This window comes from Pyxicephalus adspersus, chromosome 12 (genome assembly GCF_032062135.1).
Source record: "Pyxicephalus adspersus chromosome 12, UCB_Pads_2.0, whole genome shotgun sequence".
NCBI lineage: Eukaryota > Metazoa > Chordata > Amphibia > Anura > Pyxicephalidae > Pyxicephalus > Pyxicephalus adspersus.
Genome location: NC_092869.1, coordinates 36,629,590 through 36,655,016, shown reverse-complemented (window position 1 = coordinate 36,655,016; position 25,427 = coordinate 36,629,590). Strand labels below are relative to the sequence as shown.

Here is a 25,427-nt window from a genome sequence, read left to right as displayed (position 1 = left end):
GAACATGCACCATCACTGAACGACTGCACACACGATAGATGGTGAACGATCGTCGTCCAATCAGATCCGCTGCGCCGGTCGTTCATTTCCATCGACTATCCTCGTTCCTCTGCGTCATTGGTCACTTTTTTTAGAACAATTTTTGGTCAATTGGTCGTTCGTTTCCAACGATATTTATTGGACGTGTGTACGCAGCTTTAGAGATTTTGTCAGTGAGATCTTTGTGCCAAGTTCCAGAGTCCACACGCCTAAAGATTTCCCATTCTCCTACTTAGATTTTTTATTTATATTTATTACAATACAATAGGAAGATCCCTAATTGTTGGAGGATCCAAGGGAATGAGATGTTGAGCTGACTTTTTTCAAAGGTTTCACTTCTGAACAACATTTAGGTGGACAGGCTCTTTGAAGTATGAAATATGTGCAGAGATGTGTACATGGGCACATATTTCAGGGCTTCTTACCATGTCTGTTATTGCTTCCAGTGCATTTATGTCTCCAGTTTTAGCAGCAGCACAGGCCAAAGCTGGTGTCAGGGCATCTCTAACTGCCTCCAATTCCTGCAAATCAAAAACACAAATTGGTACCAAACTCACCCTAAAAATGCCATGTTCTATTTACACTGAATCTGTGGCAAGAACTCCACAGACATCTAAAAGGTAAAACATGGGCTACCTAGGTTTATTAAAAGTGCACAACTACACTCTGACCTAAAAGTGTCACATTATTTGTTTTTGCCCTGGCTGTAATAGTGACAAGCCTTATCCATTCTAATTTTAGAAGGGCCATGAAAACACATGATGTATTATTCCATCAAGCCTAAATAGTAAACTCCCAATAGAAAACATAATTTACAGTAATTAAGAATGTGGAACAAACTGGGTGTAGATCTAGCACAAGTATGAGTTAAAAATAAACAACTAATAGATGAGCAATGCACAGAGCTTAGGCTGAGGATTAGAAGTAAGTTATTAAACTCTTCCACAAGGGTCAGCCTACCAAAACCCCATCATTAAGTTTTTGTTGGATTGCCAAAACCAGCAGATTATTTTACTTCTCAAAGGTTATCATGAATTTCACAGCAGCAATGCCTGCAACTATACTGTATATGATGGATAGTAGAGAGGAAACAGCTGTAGTAGGAGCAGTTTGAGCTCAGTCTACAAGATACCCCACCACTTATTTTCCCGTAAAGCAACAATACTCTGCCTATACAAATACCACGTCTGCCTGGGCTGATCACAATGGTGGACAAGACAAAATATCTGCACTGCAGGAGTATGGAATTTGTTTTGCAGAACTCCACTGGACCAGTATGACTAGTTTCCCTGTCATACCCTTCCAAAAGCATAGGTACTTTCAGCGATAATAAGGTCTAGTACACACAGGATGACTTTCACCTCCAATTCGACAATGGGTAGAGAAAGATATTGTACATGTGTACAGTGTTTTGGGACTACCAATCAGGAGGTCGATTGGATCGGTCAGTCATATTCATGGTACTTAAATCGGAGACAGCAAAGCAAACAGCATTAGTAGTAACCATAACTGTTTCAGTGTAGGTTTGATTTAGAAAACTATTGCTTTCAAAAATATAAAGTCAGTAGTGTAGAGCAGCAGTAATCTACTTTCTCATGGCCTCAGGTGTCATACAACTGTTTTCTGAGCCAGCAGCTGTTTTGGGGCCCAGTGGTTTTTTTTCTTTTTTTATTATTTCTAGCAATCTGACAACCCAAAAAAAGATGTACAGTGGAACCGCATTTCTGGCCAAACCCCAGCTGTAATCCTACAGTTGGGGATGGCATAAGCTTACTTACATATAAGGAATCATACAAATTTAACTTGAGTTTCCGATGATAATGTACCTCCTTGCAGCTCACACCAACAGACTTGGCGACCACCTGGATGAATTTGCTGTCTCGGAGAGAGATTTTAGCTCCAGTGGCACTGACAGTCATCTCTCCCCGGAGATTTTCATACAGCATCTGCAAAATGGCACAGCAAATATACACACATTATATAATCTCCATCAGGCACAAAAAAAAAATATTTCCAGTTTAACAAAAAGGGAAAAAAAAAAATCTGACAATAGCAATCAATAAAAAAATCTCTCATTGCAGCACTGGCTGTGAAAGTACTGAGATATATCCTTATTGGATGCCCTATGTTACAACACTTGACCCATAATCATTGCTATAGGTTTCTGTGGTCTTGGTGTTTGTAAAAACCATAGTGTGCTACAGACACAAACACACACAGGGTATTAGAGGTGATGTAAAAGCTATGGAAAGTCCGGATCCCCTGGTCTTACCTGTTTCTTCTGCTGCAGGCTGAGGTGCGTTTTACCCAACACATACGAAATCTTTGCCAGCGCTGCCTCTGGAGTCAAATCACACCCTGGTATAACTCCAACCACAGCAAGGGCCTGCAAAATTTTCAATTATTTTGTTTAAATAGGAGTAACTGACCTGCAATAGTTTACAAAGAATAATTGATGTTAGTACCTATCGCTCAAAGATGCTTACTATCTACAACTACATAAATTACTTTTTTAAGACCTTTCTTTAATGGGTTTTACTCATTCCTTTGAAAAAACAGTAAGTGATTTTATTAGTCATTAAGAGGTAGTGACCCTCCTGTAATTTGCATCATTGACTGTATAATATAGTTCTTTTTCTTGAGCTTGGTGACTCCAAATACCAAATATACTTTGCTAAAATTTGAGCACTATGAGGTGGAGTCTGATTGTTTGCCGTTATATGCTTACAAAAAATCTGTATAGTATTCTGAAACACACATCCAAAACTCCAAAGCACCTTCACTCACAATGAAATACCTATACTTGAGCAACCCCCTGTGCATTCTCTTAGCCGTCTGCAAAAAAAAAAAAAGCTCTGGGGCAAGTATCCAAAAACATTGTTGTTTGATGTGTATTTGGAACATATGAACACCAGTCTCTAAAATCCTAATTATTCTGTCTGCACATTATTTATTGAAGAGGCTTTATTAGACCATTATTAGTTTATTTTATTTGTGCAGCACTCTTTCTTTGGAGACTGCCTATTTTAATAAGATGTGTTTGAACTGCAGATACAGTAGGTTAAATACAGCCTTTTACTGGTAAATGCTGTTGGCCATGCATTTGCATTTAAATAGCAGTAAAAACACAAGTGTGTGTTTGTATTTAGCTATGTAAATGCAGTTGTTGAAAAAGACTAGTTACAGAAACACTAGCAATGTATTACTTAGGAAGACACCTCTGAGGAATCTAAAGGAGAAGTTGTCACCCCAAAAAGTGCCTTCCCTAAGGTGGCTGTGTTGGGGCTTGTTCAAACTGCATCTCAACATAGATATAAACTCAGAGAACCCAGCAAAAACAAAACACTAATTAGGATTAGTTAAGGAACCCAAAGCCTCCGTATGAAATATCCTATCCAGAGTCCCCTACCAGGAAAGCTGACCTATTCAAATGTTACTTGGCTTGCTGACTCTGGCTTTAGTATTTTTGAGTTTAGAGAAGAATGATTTTGGGTGAGTCATGTCAGGAGAAAAATCAGACATCCTATTTTCCATACTGATTCTGGGACATCCACTCAAGGTACTGAAGCCACTGGCCTCTCTATAAAATGAGGCTATATAGAGGGCAGTCTAAAGCTATTATGAAGAATCAGATAATAAGGCCCAATTATTCTAACAGTTGGAGGTGCCAAGTTTCATCTAACCAGTAAGAGATCTTCCTACATGGTTTTATCAGATTCACATACACCTGTGATGTGAAGACAAATATAAAAGACTCAAATGCAATAGACAGATATCAAAGAAACAACCAACCTTTCCTGTTGCATACGACTCTGTGACAGAACCCCGCAAACACTGAGTGCAATTAATGATTAACAGTCCGCGTTCTGTGGCAGCTTTTAGCTCCTGAAGTAGGTCAAGACGACAATCTGGGGCATTCCCACTGCCATATGTTTCCAGCACAATGCCCTCCATTGGTGGCTGAAGGAAAGCCTTTACCTGTGCAAAAAAAAAAAAAAAAAAAGAGTGAAAATCTCCAACATGGAACCTTTTTGATATTGGCAAAAGTGATCATGAGTGATATCAAATTATACTTTGTGGTCATAAACTGATGTGATGATTAATGCACCTTTACTTCTCCAGCCTCATAGATGTTAGGAGAATTTGTTGCTTTGCCCTGTTTTTGATGTCATAAATAGGGCAAATCAACACTTCCTATACCCCTGAACCCCCTTACTTCACCAAAAAGAGAATGACTGCCACTCCATGCTGTAATTTTCCATAGTCACAGTCTCCCCTGCACCAGGCAACATTCACAGTCTGTGCAGAACTGGGAGCCCCTACAGGCTACAGAGAAGAACAGTGGGGTCATTTAAGTATAACAGAACATTTTATTAACTCCTTTTGAATCTTCACTGATAAAAGAACAGATGTCCACATCCCTCCAGCTTTTGTAACAACAAACACAGGTACAAATTTTAGAAAGAACTCACTGCACTATTCTAAATCCACACCTCTCAGAAAGACTAGGATAAGTATGCCATCTTAAAGGTGTTTGGGAACGAAGGGGTAACGTACAGTAGCAGCAGTTATTCCGGGGAATATGCGGAGCAGGCCCACATTTCTGTTCATGTCTGTGTGCACCAGGAATTTCTTGGTGGTGTTTGGTCGCCAAACAGTCTCCCAGTTTACTAGAAGTAAAAAATAACAGACGGTTAGCATTTCTAATTACAATAGATTTATAATTCTATTCTGTACAAATGGGTCAAGTACATTAAAACCCAAAAGACACTCAGCCTTGTACAAAAGTCAGCTTTATATCTAAAAGAGAAAAGTGAAAATCAGATTAATTACCAATAGAGGTAGATAAGCTTTAAAAAAAAAAAAACCTCTGCTGATTATTATAAGGCATCCCACATTGAGGTACTATGACCTACTGATTTTGGTACTTATGATCTCTCCTCATTACATCCTGCCACAATCTATGTCTCTAAGGACAGTATCCTCTATTATACTTAAAGTCCCACTCAAGTTTCCATGATAAGGCAGGTCATTACTGCAGAAAGGGACAGGCGATGCAATAAGCATTCTTACCTGCCTGATCGATCCATGGAACTGTGAAAATCAACTGCGCCATCCTGGCTCTTAACTAGAAAGAAAAGCAATATGGCGGCACCCTGCGACATGACGGGTGAGTATAGTGAGGTTTGGTTCTGCTTTAAGAGTTCTTTTAAACTCACAGGCTTTGCAGATTTAGACAATACATGGATATGCTAGTACTACACACAAAGATTTGTTTTACTATCATTTTTATATACAGTTAGGTCCATAAATATTTGGACAGAGACAACTTTTTTTCTAATTTTGATTTTGTACATTACCACAATTAATTTTAAATGAAAAAACTCGGATGAAGCTGAACTGCAGACTTTCAGCTTTAATTCAGTGGGTTAAAAAAAAAAAAGATTGCATAAAAATGTGAGGAACTAAAACCTTTTTATTTTTTTTATTTTTTTTACACAATCACTTCATATCAGGGGTTCAAAAGTAAAGCTGCGTACATACTGCCAATTTTTGTTGGGAGTGCACGATGCATGAACGGTGCTGTACATACAGCACCGTTCATGCTCTATGGAGAGGGGAGGGGGAGAGCGAAAAAAAAAAGGCTTTAGTTCCTCACATTTTTATGCAAACTTTTTGTTCAGCCCACTGAATTAAAGCTGAAAGTCTGCAATTCAACTGCATCTGAGTTGTTTCATTTAAAATTAATTGTGGTAATGTATAAAACCAAAATTAGAAAAAAGTCTGTCTAAATTTTTATGGACCGAACTGTATTTATATTTTCTTAAGTACAAGGTTGAGCTCATTTGATAAAACAAAGAACTTACATGAAATACAGAAAGCAACAGCTACCAATACAAATTGTCCTAAATTTTCTATTGTATTTGAAAGCACTCTGTACACCATTGTTGGAGTATTGATTTATTAAACAGTCCTAAAAATTCACAGATGATTTTACACCGAACAAGAGATTATAAAATAGAACCTCCCTAAGGAGTGGCACATCCGTTCTTAGTTATTAAATCAAACAAGACCTGTGGCTTTTAATGGGAGTCCTACACCAGCCACACAAACCGGGCCGATCAGCCCCAATGTCACCAACAGAAAGGCCGGTTCAGCAACCTTTTAATGTTCTCGTCAAAATTTAAGACACATTATGGTGATGGTGAACTTCAATGGAGAGCACCCCACCCCTTCCTTCAAAATATTATATAAAGAGTAGGAGAATATTGTATAAAGAGTGTAACTCATTACTGAAAGAGATGCACTGTAATAAAAAAGGATCTACAGATACATTTTTAGTCTGCATACATATAAGCGACTTGCTTACCTGTTAAACCTTAAAAAGATTATCCAGCCAGTATATAATGGTTGGTGACTACAGTTTTCTGTGCTGCGGTAATTCCAAATGAAACAGTTTGCAACTATCATTTAAATAGCGGAACTAAAGCAAAACAATTTTCCCCTGCTTCAATGGATTTGGCACACCACTTTCTACTTGAAGATCTTTACTGTGTGGGGAATGTTTCTTTACATATAGAGATCCAGAGATAAGCTGCTTTTTGCTAAGTAAACAAACCAGGAAGAATATCTAAGACAGATCGACCGACTGTAGGCACAGATTGTTTTTCCTGACATGTACACCTTTCTTTCTGAACAGGATATGGCACAATCATGCATTATAGCTGCTATCACGTTTAAATGTGCTGTAAAATAGGCTCAATTGTTTTTTCACATACGCAACATAACTTTGTGTGCGTGAGTTAGGGATTGGTTGATGTGTAGTTGCCTAACTATATGGGCAATAAGGAGTCGAGAAAAAAAAGGTTTCTATTGTATGCTATGCCACAATGTAATTCTGCTTTAATAAAATGCTTGGTCAACATGCAGAACTCCACATTGTATCCCTTTAATATGAAAGAGACACCTGCCACGTTTTTATGGCCGTGTACCCATCCTTAAGATTTTCCCACATTCACCGTCCTGATGGCTTCACCAGAACAGGAAAACAGTCCAAAGAGATCAGATACCACAATAAACCACCATTTTCTGTTTTGTGTAGAGAGGAGAGAGGGTCAGGTGTTTTTTTATTGCTTTCTAGGTCTGTATTCACATAATTTCCCCACAATTTGTGTCAATGGCTAAATACCTCTACCAAAAGTCCACACTTGGGGGTAAAGCATTAGGAAAAATTTGCATGGAATGTGGTATCGCCAGTAATGACCTTACGTTTACTGTACTAGTGGTGTTACTTTTGGTGAGAGACCAGCTTAAAGAATTGTAGAGATTGGTGTTTATTAACAGAATACCAATACAGATTGTGTGAAGTGAATATAATTTGAAGTAAACCTCCACCTTAACACTTTTTTTTTTTAACAGAGTTCACAAATCCATAAAGCAGTATATCAAGTCAAAAAAATGTTTGTTTTTAATTTTTATCTCTGAGCAAATAGGATTTAGACAAAAGCAAGAAATATGAATCTTCTTTATCTGCAACAAAACTCAATCTTTCATTGTTACAGAGGTGGTTCAGGACCATTCACAGACTAGTTTAATGATCTCACTAAGCCTTGACTCCTAGAGAAGAAAGCCAGAGACTCTTCCATGTGGCACAAATTACAGGGATTATGCAGCTGGGCAACTTACTTGTAATATCAACTTCAGCATTTGCAAGTGGAGGCAAGTTGGGAGAGGAGAAGGCATTGAAACTTCCCGCATCCACCTTCGTCACCCGGTTTCCCCTGTACAGTTTGTGATGAAAATACAGACACACCTGAAAAGTGAGAGAGAACATGAGTACAGAGCGACACAATATTGTAGCCTTGTGTCCAATCTGTACACTGTGTACATTTATAAAATATTAGCTTTGTGTGCGATCATTACACTGTGTACAGACCAGCACAATTCTTCAGACTTGTGTGCAAATATTATGCAGTGTTCAGAACATATATTGGCCTTGTATGAGACTGCTACACTGTGTACAGACTGTTAGAATATATTAGCTCTGTGTCCAAAATCTTCCACCAGCATATGTCCAAATTGCATCAACCCAGAAAAGACAAGACAATCAGATTTTCAGTTTGTGGCAAAAAGAAAAGCCATGTTATGTGCTGTGGTTCTATGTACATAACCTCTACCTCACTGACATTTTCTATAGTAGTGTGGGGAGTTGGGGGATAGAGGCACAGGAATAAGATTCTGCCAGACGTGCTAAATGCACATTGGAGCAATGTTAGCAGACACAGGCTGCCTGGTAGGTGCATGTACTACCCCTTCTGGTATAGGAAACTTCCTTTCCAATTTTTTTGTTGCCTCCAGCCATAGACTACACTTAAACTCAAAAACAAGACCCCTTTATTATGAAGGGGATAACTGTAAAAGGAAGACAAATAGAGCTGAATCAGAGCAGATAATATAACTTGTTGCTTTCTAAATTTTAAACAAATTTATATTCTGTCTTCAAATCAACCTCCTACTTCTTTGTACAGCACTCTCTCATGGAGGTCAGTATAGGTAGCCAAAGTTTAAATTTCGAATAAGGTGTTAACTGCCTTCCGTTTGACTCCTTTTTAAAATGCTAGTTGCCTGGCTTACATGCTTTCAAGTAAAAAAATCAGAAAGAACCCCTCCTCTCCCGCCAAATAGACGAGAGTGTGCCAATTGTTAGTTTTTATCACGCACACAGAAAGCACTATCAGCACAAGCTCCATGTCGCTGAGCAAGGCTGTGATGATGCCAAGAGAGATGGCATTGCTGAGCTCTGTGCATTTGTATGTATAGTGTGGATTAGTGACATAAGCCACGTTAAACACTGTATACACATTAACAGGCATGATAAACTCCCTTGTACGTGCTACTTTTCGATACTTATTTCAGCAGCAACACATTAATTTTTCTGGTGACATTTGCTAAGGGGAAGAAATGCATAATGAATGCAAATGTGCCAATATAGATTTATAGACTGAAAAGAAAATGTCATGGGTGGAGTTTGGTCTACTGCTACATGGAGGAGGTCAATAAGAATGCAATTAAGCATTTTGGGCTGACCTGCTTGTGTCTGGCTGTCTCTGGCTTCAACTAACATGCAGACTATGAATGTCAAATAGAAATATATTTCTTCTCTCTACACTAGTTTAGGATGAGATTTAGAAAGCATTAAACCTCTACATTCTATTATTATTATTCCTCTGACCCCACAGTCCTCACAGTTTTTCTTTACCTCATTCAGGATGTCCTCTCTCTTGCAATAGACTTTTTAGAAGCACATTTGGTCAAGCTGACACTAATGGAGAGTGTATGTGCCAATGTAGTACTATAGGCAGCCACTGCAGCAACCTTTGCCATACTTGTTGCTATACAAATGTGTATATGCCAACATTTGAAGTTGGCTACTTTGATTATAGACTATTTCTAGTACAACAAAGCCAAACCTTAGAAAACCCACAAAAACATCACATAACTTATATTTTTGAAAACCCCTCTGCCTAATTGGCTTCATGTTGGCAGCTGGAGAATGTGCAACACCTTTACAAGGTTAAAAGGTCAGGATATCTACAGACTGAAAATGAGCAGACATTCTCTATGGTCAGACCTTTGTGTTTCTAATCTGTAGCCCAGCATACAGTATGTGTAATATTTCAAATAGACTACAGATTTGATAGAAATTCTAGCAGAGTCACTACAGAGACTCAAAGACTCTTTGATTCTCCGACATTCAAACACTCATAAATCACTGCCAGCAGATGACTATAGCACAATCCTGCCCTCTAGTGTTTAAATAGCATATGTGCACTTTCGTTAAAAAATAGTTGTTTTAAACATTATTTCAGTATGCAATTCAATTATATCATCCCAAAGTTCACATTTCAACCAAACTTACCTCTGGAATAACAAACTGCCCAGCAATGAGCAGAGCCCCCAACAGGTTGTCACGTCCATCATTCCGCATCTCATAAATTGGAACCTGTTGTTGAGGATGTTAGCAAAAAAAAAAAAAAGTGATTTTCAAAGAAATGATCAAAGAAACAATACGCAGACTAAAGCTACGTACACACGTCAAATTTTTCTGGCGTGTGTACAGCCCGTGCCGTTCATCATCCGTGAATCCGTCCTGGCTGATCCACGAACGATGAGCGATCCTAATGCAAGGGAAGGGGGAGAGCGTGCAGCAGGGTGCCGCTTCATCGCTCTCCCCCTCTCCATAGATCAGAACGATGCTGTATGTACAGCACTCGTTCATGCATCGTGTGGTTCTTATCGTTGGAAAGGATCGTGAAAGATCCTTTCCAACAACAAGAATTGCACGTGTGTATGCGGCTTTACACATTACGTTGTTGGGTGAACAACAACTCAAACTCAAACTCAATTTCTGTATCACGTGGTTGAGGTTGGGGTTTGCTGCAGTTCAAAACTTTCAATTAATGGGACTTTTTTTTCAATCATCCAGCACCAACGGCTTTCTAGGGCGGCCAGAAGCAACATGCTGAGTTCTACAACCACAGCCGCAATCCACTGCAACAGACTTGCACAGTGGTTCCCAACCACTTTTATTCAGATGAATGGGGCAGTTGGAAGAGCAGTTGAGCCAAAAGCAGATGGCCGCAGTTAACTGCAGGCCAAAATTAGCCTTAGAGCTACCATTTTCACCAAAGAATTGAGGGGCTTCTTGTTCTATGTTCCCATGCAGTTATAATAACTGGCGCTTTGCAGAATCTCCCTACAAAACAACTCAGACAGAGCATCTGTAGGTGAATGAATGTCTTCCCCAGGAGAAGTTAATCTGTTATCACTGCTCCTTTTGTATAAACTATACTCTGCTGCACTGGAAGAACAGCAAACCTAACAAGTGAGGGAAGAGGTAAATTCTAACCTGTACAGCCAGCATAGATATGTGGTGATCCTTTAAAATTACCCCTTCACATTTTCAGCATTTAGTTTGCAAAAGCCAAGACCTTTCCCACCCCTGCAATGAAGTACTTTCTACATTGGAATACAGATGCTCCTATAGGATTACTATCTTACTTTTAGGTTCATAGTGATGTGTTTTTTTTTTTAATCTAAAATATTTACTCTGTCTAGCCGGTTCACAAATTGCAGTGTAAGTTTCAGGGCTGTCAGACAGCACATAATGATCTGTGGTGTTCCCCAAGAAATGTGCTGGAGGCTGAAGTATACAAAGACATCTGCTGATCATTTAAAGATGTGCCCACACCATGATGGTTCTTGTATTGGGTTGGGGGAGTGTGGAGGTACATGAACCTGTTAAAAGGAAAAAAAAGGACTCACCTGAGAGCCGGTCAGCACAATGGTTTTGCCCAAATTCTCACACATAAAGGACAATGCAGATGCAGTGTAGGCCATGGTGTCTGTACCATGAAGGATGACAAAACCATCATAGTGTTCATAATATTTCTAGAAAAAAAGGAACAAGTTTTAAACAGATGTTACATTAGTAACCAGCTCCATAGTCCAAATCTGACTATACCAATACCTCTCATTCTGGGCCAATGAGTTCAAGTATAGAAGGCGCTGGATTAGGATAACATCCATTCAATTAGCATTTATAGAAGCATTGGCAGCATACATAAACCCCTAGGTAGAGATTTCCAGTAAATATCATCCTAATTTCTTTATTGGCTCATCCTGAGGTTTGATATACAGCCTATTATAGGTGAGAGACTGTAAGTGTCATTATTAGGATTCTATTGAAACTTTACCTTCCAGTGTAGATCTATCAAACAATACTTATGTCCCTCATTACTCACCTAAAATCTGACAACTTAGTTCAAGCAAAAATCAATACCAGAATCCTACACACATCATGATTAATTTATTTCTCACACAAAAGAACTATGTACTACCTCTGAAAATCCAGGGGAGAAAGTCTTGAAGTGGATCCACCAACCATATAAATTGTTTTATTAAAGTGTAACACCTCAACTTAAACACAGGACGTTTCTTTCTAAATCTTGAAAGAAAAGCTGTAAAAGGAAGCCCATACTTACAGAACAGGCTGAAACTAATGCTGGTTACCAGGCTGCGCTGTAAATCAAATGACTATTACCTTCTCGGGCTATGACATGGAGCAAAGTATACAGATCAGGAGTTCTGCCTTAATTTTCTGTGTACATTTTCCTTGGTCAGAGATTCATTCATACCGGAACTACAAGTAGCCAGGCAAGTTACATTTTTATAGGTAGCTCTAAATCAGCACAAAGGATTGGACCACTGCATTAGGTGGTACTGTATTGTGAATGCATGAATGCAAAGAGCTTCCATGAATTCTGAATGGTTCCCTAAATGCACCAATGCAACACATCTGCACTGAAGCACACCAATGCATGGCAATGCACTACTATGCGTTGTGTTCCCAAAAAAAGACCAGCTGTGTTGGCAGCTCATTCAAAATGAACAAGCTACCAAAGGCAACAATTGAGGAACTAGGCAAACAAAAGCTGTCCAAACAAGCACTTAGAAGTAGGTGACTTATATTAATACGAAAAAAATAGGTTGTGTTCAGCATCTGGCTGCATCCTGTAGAATGTGTAGATAGTATAAGGTCTGGCCCATGAGTCTAGTGCCAACTATCCTTGCTGTTGCTTCACTCTTAGAGCATTAGTCACCTATCTGCCACTTACTCCAGCACCAAATCCTTCCTCAACACCCTACCAAAGCATAACATCCCCTGTGGAACAAAATACAAATAGCCTTGAGGGCTTACTATGGTACGTGTTCCAAAGAGAAGGAGAAAGGAGGCTGCGCTGTCAGAAATCCGATAAATGACCACTATGGCCAAAGCCATCAGATAAACCAGCTAGACTTCTTTTTCTTCATCTCAAAACAAAGGACTTTTGAATCTGTAGGTAAAGTTTATTATTATATATGTTTTGACATACTGCACTGTATACAATATATGTGTGTGCTTACTATCTTTGTGTGTGACCTTTTCTTTTTTACTGCATTCTCTGCCAAGTGTTTACAAAATAAATGCTTTGCCTTTACAATGCTACATACATGATAACATTATTAAATTGTATGGTCAATGTAATTGTGTTATAGGAGCTCACAATCACACACATTACGGTGTAATCCTTTTGTATAATCTATGTAGGACTTCAGACTACAACAAAGATATTCTATACCTGAATTTCCTTGGCAATCTTGGCCCAGTCATCAGTCGTCATGTTACAGGAATCCAGAAGGGGAGAGTATTCCAGGATTGTGTACACGATCCTTTTATTCTGCTTAGACATCCTGAAAAAGAACAACTCAATATAAAATGTGTGTAATTACAATCCATATTGTGTAAGGAAATGGAACACATGTTCACCCTTTATGTTCTATCATTATAGCTGACTAAGTTTCCCACATCATGCAAATTTATTTACCTTGGGAACACCAAACATCCACTGGTGTTGAATCAATCACAGTGAAAGAACATGCACCAGAAAAAAAATTACTTGCAGTGAATGTTTAGTGAATGTCATGTTCACTGCTTTATAAATATATCCCTCTCATCATAAATAGCTATTGACCAATTCATCCTTTTTTCCACACTTTACATTTCATTGTCTGCTAGAGACCAGGTTTTAAAATTATTTGAAAGCAAGATAAAAACAAGGTATAAAATATAAGACTTTGTAAAAACTGCCAAAAATGTTTTTAGAATGTTAGTTCTTTGTCAGTACATGTCTCCTTTTCATGCAACTGCACAGAGCTTGAGGTAGCATTACAGGCCTCCTCAGCACTTTACCATGCACCTGTGATTTCCTCTTATATTAACAGGTCTGCGGCAATCTTCCAGCCCATGCAGCACAAATTTGCCTTTTCTTCATGGGGAAAGAAGGAACAGAGGAACATCCAACTTATTTCATGTTACACAAGACAAGTCTGCTTCTGACAGCTCACAGTGTTTGGGAAGTGAAGGGAAAATTTATTTCCTGCTATGAAGGGGAGGCAACAAAGTGAATCTGGTAAGTTTTCCTGTTTTGGCAAAGCACAGGTACACTGTTTAAGCTCAGTGCAGTTAGACTTTTGTCATCTATGAAGCAGAAGCAGTAAAGAATCTGCAGATATGTTTACTAAAATTCTAACCCGTTCACTTAGATCATTTTAGTCGCTCTTCTACAATTATGTCTCCAGTCTATCTTTTTATTGCAATGCGGCTGAGCAAAGTCAGGACCACTTGAATTGTAACCAATTGTACCATTCCATAGCGGTCTGCAGTATGTGGGTGAGGGAACATACAAGAAGCAAATGAAGAATGATTTCAGAAAAAGTATAGTTTTTTTTTTTTAACATTTATGAGGCTTGTGCATCACATTTAAATAATTATTCTTAAAAAGCAATTCGATTCTTAATGTGAACACGTTATCGATCTGTATTGTCAGACTATTTGGTATTCAGCTAAATATGTGCAATCATGTAGCCGGACATAATATAATACATAAAAAGTAGTCTCGGGGGAAGGTCCAATCTCTATCTTTACTGCAAAGGCCTATATTTGCATAAAGCATCAGCTGCCTATATCTCTCATTCTGATGCAGCATGCTGTTTGGGCCAAAGCTTTTGTTTTTCTTCACCATACAGCTCTGTCTAAGCTTTGTGACAGATTTTACTTTGATTTAAAAAAACAAAAAACATACTTTTAGCAACATTATTCAAAAACAATAGATTTTCTTTTACATCACCAGATCAAAATGGAAGACACACACAAAGAAGCATAGAAGCAATTAAAAATTACAATATCACATTAGTGAAACAAATCAGAGGCTCCAGCGGAATGCTTAACGAAGAAATGCCTAATTGGCATATGCTGACAAACTCTTCCCTGAGGCAAATCATTAGCAGCCTAAGAGTCGCAGCAATTGAGAGAAAAGCCGACCTGAACAGCTTTTGCATCTCCCAAGATCCACAGTTAATTCATTATGCTCCACATCTGATTAACGCTCCCCAGGACATTGGGGGTTGAGGGACCTTATGTGACCCCAGAGGCTGAGTTGAAAAGGCTGTTCTGCATTGCAAAACAGTCCCTGAAGTGAAAAGGCTACAGGCGGTGTTCTTCCTAACTTTACCAATAGGAGAACAACTTTTTCCCTGCATACATAAATACAGATAATGTAAAACCTAGCCTTGGTGCAAAGGTCACTTCGTATGTGACAGTCAACAGGTATATTAGAAGCTAATAAATTGTCAGATTGTAAACTATTAAAGGTAAATGACATGTAAACAAACATTGTTCCTTTGAGCATGAAACTTGATTAAACTATAAGGTGCCTCGGATGTTAGCACTCTAGCCTTTGCAGCTCTAGGTCCCAGGTTCGAATCTCAGCCAGGATTATCTGCATGGAGTTTGCAGGTTCTCCCCATGTTTGCGTAGGATTCCAAAAAAAAATATGCAGTTAGGTTAAAAAGGTTCCCCCAAAATGGACCTTAGACTGTGTTATTAACATATGACTATGGTAGGAACATTAGATTGGGAACCCCATTGAGGGAGAGTTAGTGACTGGACTATGGACCTTGTACAGCACTGTTTTTATGTTGGCGGTATAAATATAAATACTGTGTTATAATAGTAGAGCTACAATCTCAAAAAAGTTTTTTTTCTGGCGGAAATCTGACATTGACAACAGTGCTTCAAATGGCTTTAGAGTCTATTTCATGTATAGTCATATCGGCCCAATAGGGGCGCTAGGCAATGAACGTCTACATAGAACATACAGCATAGTGAAACTAGTATTGCATGCGTAAATTCAGAAACCCGACCCGTTTAGCCAGGCTTGGGCTTCTTCAGGGGTAGTAGTAGTACGTTAAGCGAAGTTACGCGCAATTACTTGGCAGTATATGTTCCTTGGAGAGGAAAAGGTGTAAAAATTTGAAGCTTATAAAGAAACACAGGGACCGAAGGGGTGTGTGAGAAGACACCCCCAATGTGAAGGAAACAGGATTTGGATGTTCACCCAATGAAAGGACCTGAGGTCCTAAGGCGAGAATGACAGAGTGACAGCCTCGGTCTGTGGATGGAAACAAGCATGTGAATGGTGGTCAAAGCCGCGGCTGCCGCTCTGTGTCATTTTTAGCCTAAGGACTTAGTAAGTGGGTTTTCTTTTAGTTGAAAGATACCCCAAGTGTGACTCAGGAATACCAATTTTTGCCTGAAAAATCCATCCCGAGTCACACTCGGGAATACCGCTAGGGGGGTTTAAAGTGGATCCAAAGTTCCACTTTTAACCATTTTTGATGAGGCAGGGCATTATTGCAAAAAGGGACAGGCAATGTCTCTTCTTCAATAAACAATCATACCAGCATGATCACTCAGAGGACCTGTCAAAAACACTGAGCTGTGCATAATGGGAACTACGTCATCCCGGCCTGGCCAATCAACATGGTCAAAGACGAAGAAGATGGATTGAACAGGGACAGGTGCCTATTAGCAGAGTTTAGTAAATAGAGTTAAGCCGACAGGAAAGTGCAATTAGACACATGGGGAGAAATTTGTAGCTGATTTAGAAAAATACTTTTAACAGTGAAAAATACTGTCAATTTCACTTTATGTGAAGGAGTTAGATGATGCAGTAATTTCACAGGAAAAGGGTTGTGACAGGGTTAATTTAACTGTCAGCAATGTAAGGCAGTGTATACGCATTCAATATTTGTAGCTGGACATGATCTTTCCTGATCTTTTCCTGACAAAAGAGTGACAGATGAACGAACAAGAACTGTACACACAGCACTGTTCTATGGAGAAGAGAGAACAAGTGAGCAGCACCCTGATGTGCCCTTCTCCATTGGATTCTATTGCTGTTGTTCTCCGTCTGTCATTCGCACATCCGTCAGGGCAGATCCATGAACGACATCAGGCAACCGCTGCATACATGTCAGATTTTTGCCTGAGACAAGCCTGTTTGTATCATCTGACGTATGTACATAGCCTTAGACCTCAGGTCATTTATATAAAAAATAGTCTCAGCCTAACATTGGAGTGTTGCTTGTTTGTACATAAAGAGGTAGTCATGAAATGGGACAAAGCTTCATAGCCTTGACTTGCATAGCTCCATGTGGAAGAAGCACCATTGGGTATGATTAGGATATCCTTAATCAGAACAGAACCCAAAGCACTTCTATTTAAACAACAGGCAAGGTCACGTTGGGACCCTGGTCACGTGCCCAAATCTCAAGTGCCCAAATTATAAGTGCAATGGGAATTAATCCAGGGAATTCCATCATCATCATCATCCTTCCCTACTAACAGGTCTTCGCCTCCTGTATCACTGTCTGTATTAGTCTGTCATTTGCAATCCCTATTTAATGTACAGCGCTGCGTAATATGTTGGCGTTAAATAAATCCTGTTTAATAATAATAATAATATCAGAAGGGTTATGAGTATAGTAATTTGTGTGAAACAAGGGAATGTTGAATGATTTGCACATATTTTATGTATGTAAAGCCCAATTGTCAAGATCCATTAGACAACATTAAACAAAAATACTTGTGTCCCTTCTGGGGAATTTCCCTTCACTTCCTGTTCTAAAGAAATAAGAGTAATCTCCAAAGAGAGGTGAAATCCCCTCTTATTAGTTGTCCCTAGAACAAGTTTTCCTATTGGAAGTCCTCCCATCATCTCCTGTTCCTGTGACAATGCAAACATTTTAGATTACCCAAAAAGTGAGAGCTAAACTCTCCAGCAATGTCATTTTAAGAACCTCATAGCTTCATCTATTCTATATCCAGATCTTTCCTTATAACATTTTCACAAAGAATGAATAAGTAGTTACATACGGAAGAACCAATGTGATTTCTGGTAACTCGTGGAAGTCGTAGAGCTTGGTCTGTTGGGCATATTGCTCATCATGAAGAATTGGAAGTTTCCTTAAAGCCTTAACAAATGAGTTTGCTTGAGGGGCCAATACTGAAAAAAATAAAAAATAAAGTGCATTTAGAGAAAGAAGAATCACCTCAGGCACAGAAACACACACACATGTATGTATATATATATTCTTATATCTGCTGGACATGAAGCATTTAACAATTAACAAGTAAACTGTAAAATTTACATTACCCACGAGAAGGCCACAGAATAAAAGCAAATCAGTACAAGGCTTAGTTCAGACATATGGTGGGCATGCAGTACAGATTTTGTTTCCTCACGCCCATAACTGTGCCACATGAAATGTCTCACCCATGGCTGCCTATAGGAAATGAATGGGGGAAGCAGCAGGTGATGCAGTACTGCCGCTTGCTCTAAAATGTTCAAATGCTGCTTTATTACCATCCAGCACAATGACTGGGGCGGCTAAGTGGCTAACAACATGGGAGCTATCTAGGAACACTGCTTATCTGTACTTAACCCAAGGTTTATAAGCCTAGTTTGATAGTGTTATGACTGAAAAAGGAAATTATGACACAGATCAAACTCGGTCACCCTTTTCACGAAATATCTATCACATTAGCCGCTGCCTATGACCAGCTATAGTCATTTAACAGAATTCCTAGAACAGAATTCCTAGATTGCACAGGTTTTTGTGCAATCATTTCATTAATCTTCAAATACTGAGCAAAGATACAATTACAAAACTCTTTATGGAATGTTGGAAACCAATAATAATGCTGAATTCCAGGCATACATCTAAATACATATTATTTATAGGAGTGCAGTTTCATCTGCTAAAGAATACCTATCGGTGGTCATCCAGTTCAGAGATTTACGAAGTACAGCCGTGAGGATAACATCCATTTATCTGTGACTGTGGAAGAATATAGTGCTGTTATCTCCTAGTCCTTCAGACCACTAAATTTACAATGAATAGAAACCCCAAAAACTGCAAAGGTCATAACTTGGATACTACATGTATTAAATTATGCATTTCTTAAAAAAATATACAACATTAATATTAACAGATTTCGGTGTAAAAATATGAATGCAGGGAAAGGAAATATAATGATAAGGATTTTTTATTATCTCACAATGGAAGGTCAACATGCATTATGATTAATCCTTCTGATAAATTCCTGTTTTACAGACCGATTTTTGCTGGCATTGGTACAAAGTGTTTTTTTGCCCACAGAATTCCTAGATGTGCACGTTCTATACATTGATTCACTTAGTGTGAAACGTCCCACTCAGACTCTGAAAAAACAAGATTCTATGAGGCCAACATATGTATGAGTAAAACACTGCAGAATTGAATATGAAATGCTCTGAAACTTTGAATATAAAATGAGAGCTGCATAAACAAGTTACTTAAACCTGACCAACCTACTTCTCCCTCCTTCCTTTGCCATTATGAGCGAGAGACACGCAATCATATCTCACATTATGACTTTACTAGACTGTGACTAAAATACTGCTATTTATTGGTAAAGTGTAGGATAAAAAAAACACACAAGGAATATTCTGTGCCTGAAAAATTGACGTTGGTGATGGGTCTGCTGTAAAGACAAACTTTGTTGCATCAGACAGGGCATGTGAATACAACACTCCTGTTATAAACTTATTACTCATAGTGTATACTGAGAAATTCTTTCCTCCAGACACGTTTGTCGTGTAGAATGTTATGAAACTCATTCCAATGTACAAACTTGCAGACAAATTACATCAGATGGACTGAGAACCAGATTAATAGTTGCAAATATGGGAGCACTGACAACGCTTGCAGCTTTCAAAGTTTATCAGATAATATTTGATATCGGAAGGTTGCTTTTATCTTTTTGTTTTGTTTTTATCATGTGTCCAGTCAAGCAAGCCAACAAAATTAGGGATCATGAAAATCATAATACATGGGTATGTAGAACCTTTGTAGGAAAAAGGAATTCAGTACAAGTTGATGGAGGAGTGCCTGTAAACCCTTCGAGTATTTTCTATTATTTTTGTGGCCGTGTTGAGACAAATTTGTAACTTAAGTCACCACATGATACACATCGGAATGTATAGCATACTGACACCTTGAAACTTCCCACATACGGAGTGTAAACAGATGAAGGTCTGAGCAATGTCATCTGGTTATAAACATTTATTAGACTGTGGATTATTATACAACAAAAAGCAGATAGAGAAAGATAATAAAAAATGTTATCACAATGTTTGTGAAAACAGGCACAACCCTTAAGCTGAGTACACACATGCAATAATTATCGTTGGAGATGAACGACTAACGACCGTTGGTCTGATAATCATTAATAAAAAAAAGTGCACAATGACGCCGATAAAGGAGGACTGTCGCTGGAAATGAACGACCGTCCCGGCGGATCTGATTGGGCACCGATCATTCGCTACCTATTGTGTGTACGGTCATTCAGTGTTCTGCAGTACACTTTCTCCTTTAAATGTCACTTCCTGCATCGTTCTAACGATCGTATCTAGCGTGTGTACATTATTGGTGGATTGATTTGAATCGTATGTACAGAATTGTGCAAAATACGATCGTTTAAAATAACTGTGAATAACTGTTAGTCGTTCGTTTTCTAACGACAATTATTGCACGTGCGTACCTAGCCTAACACTAAGCATGTCTCCAATCTTGTTTATGGCCACCAAATGAAATACAAAATTCCCATAGAATGATATGCCCCATCTTGGGGTTCAGTATTACACTGATCACATTTTTGCCTTTTAAGTAATTATATATAAACTATCAATGAACAATGACAAAATTGCTGATTAATACTTAAATTTTCATTATCAGTGGACAACCAAGAGACCATCTGTAGACTACTACAGATAGTTTAATTTAATATAAATCTTAGTCTAACATAATCTGAACTTTAACAAAACCCTTCCACGTGGCATATTCCCTAATTTTTTTCCTCCCACTCCGCTTAGCAGCGGCTGCAAAAAAAAAGAGTCTGGTATGATGTAGGAGCATGTGACAGCACAGAGCCAATCAGAACTGTCACTCGAAGAGTTCATTGTACACTACTACTCAAGCAACAAGCTTACACTTCAATCCCTACTGATTGCTAAAGGGAGCAGTATATGAAGTGTGGGAACCATGGAATGGTGGGTCACTGCTTTGAATTCACTGCCTTCCAACATGAGAAAGGGAAAAACAAGTCTGAAGCATTTCACACTGTGCCAGTCAGTAAAGCTGCCTAGGAAGTCTATGAATAGACCAAGGCACTGAAAAACAATACTCCCCCTTTTAAAGCTAACAAAGTGTTTGCATCCTGTAGAGGCAAATCTAAAAACTTAACATTACAAACTCTACACATGAACATTATGATATGAAAGATATCCCCACCAAAAACATGCCACTCTTACTTTAAGCTCAGCCTTCAACACATAACTGTTCACAACAGAACTGATCTAAAAGCAAAAGGCACCAACAATCCTATTCTGCAAGTATTGTAGCTGGGGTGGGTATGCTGGGGACATAAATGGACTAAACAAGTATATTTTCTTTTTTGCCAGAAAACTTGTACAATAGATAACACAACTAGTGTTGTTGTGGTTAGTTTATCATGTGTCTGCTGCTATCTTTTTTAGCACTGCCCACTGCATTGGGAAACAGCTGATAACTGTATAAAAATATTGATTTTCAGAAATTCAGCATTTGCAATGTGCTCAGCTCACTCTCCTTCTCATGTGACAGTATATGGGCTGGGGGTCTGTCCACATGAGTACTACACTGCAGGAGTGCGCACATGTGCCCGCCCATATGAGTGCGCACATGCGCCTGCCTATATGAGTGAATATATGTATATAGGTTTTCTCTTATTTAAACAGTTTATACATGATGCAACATAATCACTAATTTTACAACAAAACAGAGTGCCAAAAATAACACGTAAAGGCAGGTGCCAACATTCTGCCAATCAAGATAACTAAACAAATATTGAGCAAAACCCTATCACAAAAACAGATAAGAATATGCCAAACACAACCTGAAGAGGGAAACAGGCTTAAATGATTAACAAAACTGTCATATCTCCTTACTGAATCTCATGAAAAAAATCACACTATCACTACCCCAGGGACAAAAAATTTTGTGTAAGAGGGGTCAGGACAGTCAAAAAAATGTCCAAGTAAAATATCTTAACTCAATAATAACTATTAAACTGCTTTGCATAGAAAAACAATGAAAGGACATTGGGTGTCATTCATATTGGAAGTCGGAGGACTTCCTGTGATGGAGAAATACTTTGCAACTGGAAAGGAGGTTGGGTTGCAATGGGTTAAATAGGCAAATATCTAATTTTAATATTAGATATCTGGTTATGCAGAACATAGCAAGTTTTTAAAAATGATATAAGGACCAATAGGAGGAATCAGCAAGCACTATAGATCTTCCTCCAGATCTACATCTACAAGAGCCCTTTGCCTACACAGACCATGCGGGCAGGATCTTTATAGTCACTGTTTTGTCTGCTTACAACAGAAAGCAGGAACAAACGTCTTTCTGCACTTGCAGTAATTTTATGGGGATGAAGCAAGGAAAATGTACTCGGAGATCTACTCATGTTAATTTTGTCCACACACTCTTTAAAAAATTATCCACCTCCAGCAAGTGGTGAGTATAACATTTGGCAGGATTGCTGGGGAAGCATTTAAGGATAACCGTGCTAAAAATAAGTTCAGCGTAAACTGACACTTATGCTGTAATGTTATCAAACATAACTGTTCATTGACTGATGAGGACCTGAACATAATAATTCCTTGCAACTGTCACAGATAAACACAGACCTACAGATGCAAACCCCCGATAATTATCAATCAGCCTTGCTTTGTACATATACTGCCTGAACCCAGGGGCAGAACTGTGGGTAGCTGTTACTGAGGCTACATACACACGTGCAATAATGATCATTGGAAACGAACTACTAACAACCATGCGTCCAAAAATCGTTAACAAAAAAAAGTGAACAAGGACGCAGGTTAACGAGGAATATCGCTGGAAACTAACGACTGTCGCAGTGGATCTGATTGGACAACGATCATTCGCTATCTATTGTGTGTACGGTCGTGTAGTGTTTGTGGATGGTTCTGCGTGGATAATATTTGAACGATCGTATTGTTACAGCATGTACAGAATTGTGCACAATACGATCGTTCAAAATATTTGTGCATAATTGTTGATCTGTCGGGAGTCGTGTGTACCTGGCCTTAGACATGAAATGCTGGCAGGGGGATTTGGGGAGATCTGGTGGAGTGCAGAAAGGCATGAAAAAAAACTTTACGGGGTATTTAGGTTAATGAATACCATGATGATGATGACATGTTTTGTATACATACGTGAAGTTATCCTTTATGGTCAGTAAGCACATGCTGCTTTGAATTCTTCATTATCTTTACTACTTCCATGATAAGAAAAGGGCGGGTAAAGTTTTTCTTTAACTTGCCATCTGAAAACATTATGAGTGTGGAATTTATTGGTGCATCCAGCCTGTAACTGGTTCATAAGATAGAACCCACTGCTATAGTAAAGTGAATTTCATGGTTGTCATGCAGATCCCTGGCCTTTGATACTGAACTGACCTGTAACATGGGTGCAGAATTTACCTTTTCCTGTTTTCCTAATCTGCATACAAGTTTCAGGCCAGTGACCCAAAGAGCAGCGTGGTGACACCTTCTGCCTGAGGGAAGGTCCAAACACCCTGCAATCACAATATGTTTTCAGCCTCCCAATTCAATGAAACTGAAGGTTATTTACCCTGGAGATTTGCGACAAAACAAACATTTAGTACAGAGTTGGGATTTAAAAACTTTGTTCCTCCCAATTCTGTCCACACTGTGCCCCAAGTACCCAGCAGAACTTTTCTGCCCCCAAATTACCTTTTTGTGCGTTTTATTTTCTTATGGAGAAACGATTGGAGCAGAATAAGTAGAACCCGGTGAATCCGGTGCTATAAATTATTGGTTTGGACTGACAGACCATATCGGCCAGCAATAGAAAATGATAGAACACTATAACACGCCATTCAAATTACCTGCAGGAATTCCAGCCAGCTAACAAACCATTTTACATGCTACACAAACAACAAAAAGGAAAGGTGAATTAGGATGTGAGGGGTGGGGGTGCTAAGAGACTTATGTGGATTCAATGGTTTTACTTATCTTACAGGAAGGTCTGACACAAAGCCACACACTGTATATTAAAAGACGGCTATACAACAAAGGCAGAGGATACAAAACAGGAATCTAACAGGTAAGACTAAAATTAGGTAAAGCACTGCTGGGAAGGGAAGGGGGGGGGACACTAAGCCAAAACTTTGCTGCAGTTTAGCACAAAGCTCCTCAGTGATTAATTTTTTATATATGTAAAAGTCATGTGTAATAAAGTACATTGTAGGTTGATTCATACCCAAAGAATCAGAATGCATGTTAGAGGATGGTCACATGGGTACCAGCACATAGCAATGGCCAAATACCAACAGGCTGGTCTTATTTTTTTTTTCATCACGTTTTCAATTAAATTCTCTAGACACGATCTGTTAGGACTATTTGCATCAGACCAAACAAGGGATGTGCAGACAGCGCTGTTCTGTTCTATGAAAGGGGGGGAACAAGAAACACCCCGCAGCATCCACCCCAGCAGTCTGTTTTGCAAGCCGACATGACAGTTGATGAAAACCCAATCTGCAATGTCTCAGTCTGATCACTAAGGGAGAGGAGACTGAAAATACACTTCTTGAGGCCTGCAGCTGACTGGAGACAGCTCAGCCTAGGCAAAATCCCCTGATTGGAGATGAGAGATGGCTTTTAAAGCTTTATTCCAGAATAGCTACCCCCATAGTGCAAGGGTGAAATGACTGCTCAGGCCTAGGTGACCATAATATGATCTTCCTGCAACTGGTCTCAGGCTGTGGACTGGCGCTCTCCCCTATGATGCAGAGCCAATATTCATACTCTGTAGGGGAAGGACGCTGAGTGGTCCCTACAACCCAGGGTGCTAGGAAGAGGCATGCCCGCTGCCACGCGAGCGTGAGATAGACAAACCTGTTTCCTAAGGCTCCTTTCATAAGGAGGCATTAAACCCATGCAGAGTGGGGGAAGTTTATTTATCCTGGAGCTAAGCCTTGGTAAAAAAAAAAAAAAATCAGAAAGAAATGAGAGGTGAATAAACATTAATTAGCATAAGAGAGGTGTACAGAGTCTCTCCAGCAATGTCTGTTCATATGCAGAGACGGAAGATAATGGTCAGGTAACAGGCATCCTGTACAATATATTCACACATCAATACAGCGGCCACACAAGGACAATAGATTCGAAAGCCTGAGGTTTGCTTCACACTACAAAATGCACAAAAAAAGCAAGACCAACTCGTTTTTGTTTTTTGCATTGGCAAATGACATTACCGGAAACTCCAGGGGCTTATGGGTAAAACCAACCTTTGCATGAGCTGCTATGTGTATT

At 39.0% G+C, this 25,427-nt stretch overlaps 1 protein-coding gene across 1 annotated transcript in view; it reads right to left on the bottom strand.

Annotated features, from left to right (window-relative positions):
• Positions 1–25,427, bottom strand: part of ASPG (asparaginase) — a 38,757-nt gene that overhangs the window by 12,391 nt on the left and 939 nt on the right. The window contains exons 2-11 of the mRNA XM_072427520.1: positions 17,858–17,987; positions 13,221–13,332; positions 11,365–11,490; positions 9,959–10,042; positions 7,726–7,852; positions 4,597–4,709; positions 3,832–4,017; positions 2,312–2,425; positions 1,866–1,985; positions 465–560 (exon numbers count right to left, since the gene is read on the bottom strand). Coding sequence (XP_072283621.1) covers positions 465–560; positions 1,866–1,985; positions 2,312–2,425; positions 3,832–4,017; positions 4,597–4,709; positions 7,726–7,852; positions 9,959–10,042; positions 11,365–11,490; positions 13,221–13,332; positions 17,858–17,987 — 1,208 coding nt within the window. The remainder of the gene's footprint in view (positions 1–464; positions 561–1,865; positions 1,986–2,311; positions 2,426–3,831; positions 4,018–4,596; positions 4,710–7,725; positions 7,853–9,958; positions 10,043–11,364; positions 11,491–13,220; positions 13,333–17,857; positions 17,988–25,427) is intronic.